The sequence below is a fragment of the Corvus brachyrhynchos genome, unplaced genomic scaffold (assembly GCF_000691975.1).
Source record: "Corvus brachyrhynchos isolate BGI_N302 unplaced genomic scaffold, ASM69197v1 scaffold56, whole genome shotgun sequence".
NCBI lineage: Eukaryota > Metazoa > Chordata > Aves > Passeriformes > Corvidae > Corvus > Corvus brachyrhynchos.
Genome location: NW_008238664.1, coordinates 1,970,534 through 1,978,827, shown reverse-complemented (window position 1 = coordinate 1,978,827; position 8,294 = coordinate 1,970,534). Strand labels below are relative to the sequence as shown.

General features: G+C 45.3%; 1 protein-coding gene across 1 annotated transcript in view; it reads right to left on the bottom strand.

The window, feature by feature from the left end:
- BTBD11 (BTB domain containing 11) overlaps positions 1–7,993 on the bottom strand; it is an 82,074-nt gene extending 74,081 nt beyond the window's left edge. Inside the window, exon 1 of the mRNA XM_008636387.2 lies at positions 7,844–7,993. Coding sequence (XP_008634609.1) covers positions 7,844–7,919 — 76 coding nt within the window. The 5' untranslated portion in view covers positions 7,920–7,993. The remainder of the gene's footprint in view (positions 1–7,843) is intronic.
- Positions 7,994–8,294: the final 301 nt, after the last annotated feature.

The window sequence follows — 8,294 nt, the reverse complement described above, 5'->3', positions numbered from 1 at the left end:
TGTTCCACCACGTTCCTCTGCCTCTGGTGGTACATCAACCTCCATCTTTCAAAAGTCAGCTGAGCCAAAATTGCTCAAGCAAAACCTGTCCTCAAATGATTTGTTGTGAGGTTTTCTACTGTTAACTCAACACTACTCATCTATACCAGGAAAGGAGTGCGCACAGAGATAGGGTGGCTGCACACTAGGAAGTGTGCAGAATGTATTTCACTATGTGCGTGCACTGAGCACAAAGTATCTTCAAACATAAAAGTTAAGTTGTTCTTGGCACACAGTATATTCTAGATTTTATTCCAGCTGCCTCAGGCTGTGGGTATGCTTGGGGTGCCATAAGCCACAGTCAGTGGGGCATCCAATGTGCAACAAATTCATCAGTGAGCTCACCCTGCAGAAACCTCCCTAGCTCTGCCATTTCTGCTGTCCCATGCTGTGCCCCTGTCTGCTACCACAGGCAACCTCTTCTTCTCCTAAAAGCCATTCGTCTCTTCTACACAAGAGCAAAAGAAGGAACTGTGGTCCCAGATTCAGAATTGAGAAGACAGGACCAGGATGCAAGCAGCCCATTTCCTGGCAGTGGCTTCCCTCTGGCCTCCTACAGATCATTCAATCTTTTTATCTTCACTTACCCCACCATCACAAGAAGCTTCTATTTATATTACAGAGTAAGTGTTTGCATGCAATTTAGTGTTTGCAAAGCCTTTGAAGACTGATAAATTAGGGATTGAATATATCCCATAAAAAAGCCACAATAATAATTAAACCCTCTCAAGTTCACATACCTATTATAACAACACTTACACGTTTAGAATCTCCAATCCACCGTGGCAAGCGTGATGTTTGTGTCTGATTCCCCTTAAGCCACTTCAAACAAAACAAGCTTTGACTCAGATGAGCTAATCATGTGCCAACCTAATGCAGAGCCTTCCCTCTGCAGAACACTACTGCCTTACGGACCACTATTCCTGGATTTTCTTTGGCTTCACATAGACCCATGTCCTCAAATGGAACTTAAGAGTGCCCATGGCTGAGCAGGCCAGGTAGGAGTGCTCACTCTGACTTGACCAATTGCCCGTGCTCTGCACAGCAGGGACAAGCAGGACTGCAAGGAAAAGCAAATGCCATTTGAATCCCAAGTGTGCTGTGATGCAGGGGTTCAGAGAGAACAGGAGTCTGTACCTCAAATGTGGTGTACATGGGGAGTTCTGAGTTCTGAGGGAGTTCACAATGGTGTATTGTGGAAGGCTGGTGGAAGGTTGGAGCTCCAGCACTCCCCACCCACCACGGCGATGCCTTTTACCTCTAAGCATCAAACCTGAGTGGGCTTAAACACAGGAGGAACAAAACCACCCTGGGCTTGTCCCCAAGAAAGGCAAAGGTGGCTGAGTCTCACCCATGGAGACAGCCAGGGAGCCCCCAAAGGAGCACAGAGGACCCAGACAAGCAACAAGACAAGCTGCCCCTGTTACCCAAGACAGAAATCCACCCCCTTGGTCTACAGGGCAGTCAAAGGGAAGATAAAGCCTGAGTAGGGTGTAACCTGATATTTTCAAATTGTCCTCTCCACTCAACTGGTAAATAAATGTATTGTTTTATGGCTTATGATAGTGGGTATCTCAGGGGGAACAGAAGAAAAGCAGGTTTAACAGTCCCAAAATATTTGGGACTATTAAGTAACCCACAACCCTTCTTGGGCACAGATGCAGACAGTGAATGGAGGCTGTGGTCCATCACTCAGAGAGGGCAGCAAGGAGAACAGGGTAGCAGATAGGGAAGCCTGCAACTCAGGCAGCCTTTAACAGAGGCAAGAAAATACCTAGCATTTAAGCACTGCATTCATCTCTCTTCTGTTCTCTGCTGGACGGGTTTCTCTGTTGAGGAGCATCTCAACAGCTTCTAACTTTGACACACAAATTGGATGATGTGTGGATATCAGCAAGAAGGAACTGCAAACCCAGAAAGCGGGTGAGCGAGGACCTAGAGATCTTGTGCAATCACCCAGTGGAGGGCCCTTGAAAACTGGGAAAAGCATCACTGTATCTGGAGAGGTGACACACAGGCTGTCAGTCTATGGCCAAACCCCATGCTGAAGGGAGTACTGATGCATGCAGGAGCTACCTAAAAACAGAGGCTAGACAAAGTAAGAAAATAAAAGTAGGTATTCATTTGAAGGGCCTTCAAAGGCACACCCTGTGCAGTCAAAAGGCCACACCCAAGATGGACTCCAGGTAACGGGTTCTTCACACTTTTGTAAGTTTGGTCCATTTGCATATCAGGCTCAATTCTCCAATTATAACTTCAGTTAATGGTGTAATTACCCCAAGTTTGCCCCTCCTCTTCAGAGGCTTTTAGTTTACACATTCTGGGGCCTGGGACAGTCAAAGTGTCCTTGGAAAGCAAATCTATAGAGGCTTTGTTATGTCTAACCAGCGTGAGAGAACAGCAGCTAACAGGCCGCACAAAACTTCAGAGTTACACACTAGGCAGCACAGGATTTGAAAAATATAAAAGTTAAAACCTAAGGCATCAGCACCACCATCTGAATTGCAGGTTTTGGCTAGTACCTCTGCTTAGCTCAGCACTGTGCTCCATGAACCAAACCATCCACAGGGAATAAGCTCCGTCTTACTCTACGGTGCTGCTTAGTCTGAGAAATACATCTGACAAACAGGGCTTTTGTTCTGGCAGTAAATCAGCACTTTTGAAAACACTCCTTCAGATGCCACCCCTCCAGCAAGCACCTTCACCCCGGCATTTGCTTCTAAGCCTAGGTTTAACCTCTTATTTAGAGCACATGAATCAATTTGTATGGCTCCTGCAGCCCTCCTTCCTGTTGGCTGCAGAGGATTGAGACTAGATGAAAAGGCAAGGGGGGGGATGCCAACTTTCATCATCTCTTCAGCTGGGGCTATGAGGAGAAATGAAAAACAGTATCAGTATGTGCAATCACATTCCTACTTACACTTGAGCAGTAACCCCTCTTTCATCCCTAAAAGGGTGCTAAGATCCACTGGGAGGCTGTTATTTTGGAAATACATACATTCAGCACTGTGGATGCAAAGAGACGATGATGTGTAATAAAAAGGGGATGAAGGGTGGCATTTTTCCAATGGCAAAAAGGAAAACCTTGCTGAGACCTGGGCAGTGACAGTGAGGAAATATCAGCTGGAACATCATATCTGGGGACTGCTCTAAGTTAAACACCATTCAAAAGCAAAAAACCTCTGATATCAGCAGTGTTAAGTCACACCTTCAGATTATCACACCTTAAAATAAAAATGATTATTCATTGTGGTTAGCATTCAGAGTGATACCACCACCAGTCACTGTGGTTTGCACAAGTCTGGGTGGCAAACTTCTCACCCAGGAAAGCCATAGGAGACTGGCCATATCTGCACCCAAAACAAGCCCCCAACAGTTTTTTGATCTAGCCTGAAGATGTACACTAAGACATGCTTTGGATGACATCCTAAGCCATGGTTTATCTCCCTGTGCTGCTTGAGACACGCAGCCTTCTACAGCCCTACGAACACACCTCAGCACAGGGTGGTTGTCCCAGGTCAGACACTAACACCTTACAGTCTTCACCCCAAGGCAGTGAGGGACAAGTATTTCTTGGTGCCAGGATTAGTGGTGCCTAAGTCTCTGCTCTGCCTTCTCATCACCTACATGCACACACAAGCAAAAGAGGGTCCTCCTTAACCCAGAAAAACAGCAACGACCTTCAGTTATGAGCCTCATTCCTTCTGCATTTGGTCTGCAAGCCAGCAGCAGTATTTTTAGATAGATGATGAATAGGTGTCTTGGAGCATTATGCAGTCAAATATAACATAAATGTTTGTGGATTGCAAACATGCATATAAAGAAGTTAGGAAAAATATTCAAAGGTCAAAACGCACTATCTTGGGATCTCTCCACAGCCAAAGCTCTCCCTAATGTTCCTGTCTTTTTCTATTCAGTCTACTTATTTTTTCCCATCTGAAAGGGGGAGAAATGAAAGAGAACAACTAGAAATCTAGGAAAACCCCAAAAACTTTCTGACAAAACCCCAAACAGATCTATTCCCCTTCTCCTCTAGGTCTGGTCTAGAAATACAGGAAACTTCAAGGAAAAAAAAATGAGGAAAAAAAAAATAAAAAAACCCAAAGTTCTGTGAAATATTTTCTCTAAGACTCAACAGTGAAATACTGTCAGGCTACTGTTTAAAATCCTATTATTTTTGCTGTGCTTCAGTTCTTCCCAATGTTCTCTATATAATAAGCATTTCAAATGAAATTACATTATTTTAAAACACACTGTAGTAGGGAATTACAACTCCTGAATACTAAACATAGGCCAGATTTATTGTTGTTCCTTAACTTTCTGCCATCTTCATTATATTTTAATGAATAAGGTTTCACATTAATTTTTTTAAACCTTTGCCTTGGAATCACGCATTACTGCTGTAATTGTGGTGCAGAATTAGGTGTCTATTTACATTCTCCTCCTAAGTCCTGGAGATGAAACCTCCCTTTGATTTTTTTTTCCCCTAAGTCAGCAACATCATCTCTTCTTCCTACTTTCTGGAGGGCACCCCTGGGCCAGTGGCACTGCCTCACCTGGCCACTGCCAGCAAGGCGGTGTCCCAGCAAGGCCCAGTGCCTGCTAAGCCTGGGGATGAGAGCAGAAGCACCAGGCAAGCACCATTTGGCAGGACCAGAGCAGCATCCATGAGTCCAGCTGCACCTGTCTGACCAGGAGGACTCCTCAATGGCAGCATCACCAGATGCCCCCCCCGCCCCCCTCTGGTCTTGTCTGCCATGCCACCTTTCCCCAATTTTCTCCTGCCTTCTGTCACGCCCAGGGAGATGGCAGCTCACCCCAATGGTCTTTTCTAACGCACTGACAGGACGCATGAAAAAACAAAGGGTGCAGACACACAATGGCCATCATGGGTGGGGCAAGGTGAAGGTACCACACGATACAAGGTTTTTCACCTTGTGAATCTCTTCTTCACCTAGGACAGACTGTAAAGAAATTAAGAAGACCTGAGCTGAAATACAGGTGCTGTACAGGCCTCATTTGCAAGCTGTTGTCTTCCAGGGGACAGATTTGATTCCCTGGTGTCAAAGCCTCCAGCAGCTCAGCAGCTGGTCACACTGCTCCGTGCAAGGACGCTGCGGAGAACTGAAAACAGGGGAAGCCTTTCCTCTCCACGAAGACACTTGTTAATTCTAGTTATTCCACGTACTTACAATACTTTAATTATTCATGTCAATAAACTATAGGAAATCTCATTCAAATAGAACTGCTTTTTTAAATATTATTTTTCCTGAGATAAAATAAATTGCTTTATTGCAAGATCAGTCTGTGCCCTTGTTTTTTGTGCTCTTTTGAAGAGAACAGAAATGAAATCTTGGCTCCTGGGATATTGCAAGCTGATGGGACAATGCAGACACATGCCTGGGGACTGCCTGCTCTGCTGGTCCACAGGCCAAGCTTCTGCCCTTGTTATCCACTTCTGGTTGCCACCTCCTCCTCCTCATGATCCTCTCCACAAGTGCTATCCTCTTAATTCCCTCCTCTCCAGAGTGTCTCCCTCATTACCTTTATTCACCCCTCAAAAGCAGGCACTGTTCCCTATCTAATCTTTCCCTCATACATCACTTTCTCCATGGCAATGCTTGTCATATCCTCTCTCTTCTCCACAACGTCCATCCCCCTCACACCACCAGGGCAACAATAAATCCTCCTTTGCCTTCTGCTTTCATGCCTTGATGATCCCCAGGTGTTCCCCCCACCTTCTCCCCCCTGCTCTGCATTTCTGCCCCACGCTGCCGTTCCCCACCCACCCTCCATGGCAGAGGTTTTGCTGTAACCTATGGCTCACAGCCACTGCTGATGCCAGAGAGACACACAAGCACTGAAGAAAGAGCAAGCCTACTTGTATCCCCTCACTGCTCCATTTTCCTCCCATTTCATGATTTCTCCTCCAAACTCAGAGGTTTTTGCCCAGCAACATGCTGCAACTCCCCCCACGTTTCACAGCTCGGTTTTGAGCTCTGCACCGGCACTGCTCCACAGCACAGATTTCTACCCAACTGAACATACCAAGCCTTGCAAGCTTTTCCAGTTACTGCTCCTCACACTGCTGCTTCCCTGACATGCATCTACTTGCAGCGGCCAGGGAGGATCCCTCAAATTGGCCACAGGGCTTTTTGGAGGGCTACCAGCCTGCTGGATGTGCCAGCCTCTCCGACAGCTGCATCCAACTCCCACTGACGTGCTCTGTTCTTCCAACTGGCCACCCTGAAGAGTGTTTTGCCTGTGTTTGCAGTCAACAGATGTACAGAAGGCAAACCCCACCAACCAAGCATTTGAATCTAAGGTAGGATGCTTAGAGGTGATAGAGTTCAAACTGTTAAATGGGATGGGGTGCTCTAAGGACTCTGCCTGTTTGGGTTGAGTATAAAAGTCCAAGAAAAATCCAGAATAAAAAACCCACCCACCCCGAAATACTCAGAAATTATTTATTTATTAAATCCCAACCATATGAACTGTAAGAAAGAGAGCTGTATCATGCATAATTTAGTTGGCACACAGACAGTACTGTTGTGTGTTTCACGCACGTGAAATAAATGAGCATAAATTACTTAATTTGAGTAACACCGAACACCTGATTCCAGAGATGGAGCAACACTTCACACTAAGGCTCTTGGCTTGTTGACACTGCACCAGAGCAAATTAAAATTAGCAAGCTGAAAACAGAAATTCATCTTGTGTCTTGTAGACAAACATCCATGGTGCATTCACATGGCTCATGAACCGGAGGAAACTGAACCATGATGATACGGTAGAGCTACAGAGGAGACTCCCATTGCTACAGAAAGTGCCAAAAAATGAACAAGAGATCCCTATACATGTTCTTTACGATGCTGGCAACAGCAGTAGGTTGGGTAGCCTATATCTTTATGGATGCAAGCCTATATCTTCATGAATTTGGGTATTTTTAATTTCTCCCCAAAATTTCATAACTGACCTCAGGAAAAGAATACTCAACAGTATTTCTCACAAACCTCAGAAAAAACCCCACTTTTTTTGTCTGAATGATTCTGTTTTCCCACACATAGCTTCCTGTATCTAACTAGACCACAAACATGTGATTGGAATGCTTCTCTCTTAAGAAAAAAGTAGTTTAAATAAAGTGCTTCTGGTAACTTTATCTCCATGTCACATAAAGATGCATATGGCCCTTGCCTCCTACCATTTATTTGTGCCAAAAGCAAAGTTTTCAGATTTTGACAAATATCACAGATTCCCATATTTCTCAAAAAGTGCTTTGATTAACAGCAAATAATTTATCTTCCAGGAGTCAATTCCTCTGGTGCAGGTTTGAGTTGTAGGGCTGGAGAAGGCAAGGCAGGTAAAGGACCTTCTCTAAGAGAGGTGGAAGGAGCTCTGCCTTAAACGTGTGACAGTATTTCCTTTACTTACTGCAGCCTTCAGCTTTCTGCCTGCCCATCATAAAAGACATGCCACTGAAAGGAGACAGGACACCAATACAACAGACATTTGCAAGTCTGGCCAGGCTTGGGAAGATGAAATAAAGCATCTTTAGCCTTTAAAACTGAGAGCAATGTATGCAAACAAGCCGTAGGTACTGCTACGAATCCACACAACCCTTCTTTCCTCCTATAGCTTCAGCTTCCGAACTAACAAAGGAGCATGAACACAGCTAGATCTGCCCAACATCCCCTTCAACATTACACAGCCCCCTCACCTCTCCTCAGCAGAACCAGGCAATGCACTTAGCTTTGCTTTACTTTGAGGAAAGAAATCCAAACATTCTCAACAGCCTCGTACTTACTGAGTTCAGCAATGCTCCCCACGCGTGTGGCAAGTAGAGACTGCTCGATGGTCCTTAGCTCCGACTGGCTGAACATCTGCACCTCCCCAGGCTTGTTTGACCTTTGCTGGTCCTTGTGAAGGTTCAAGCTGTCCGGCAGGCAGAGAACACCTACAGTGGATAAAAAGAAAGGAGAAGTCCGATGTAACTTCAGCCATTATGGTAACTTTGCTGCCACCACCACATTGTTTTGGGGACATTCCAAGACACAGCCTGCGTGTGCAGAGCTCAAAGACAACCAACATCTGTAACACAATGTCACAGACAACTCATGCAGAAGTGGCCCTTGTTAGCCCTTCTGAATATCTTCAAACTGATTACGATGTCACCTCGGGATAAATCTTACAGAAAAACCTAGGAGGATTGCTCAAGGAGGAGTTCAAGAGGGTTCCAAGGAAGCCGCCAAGAAACT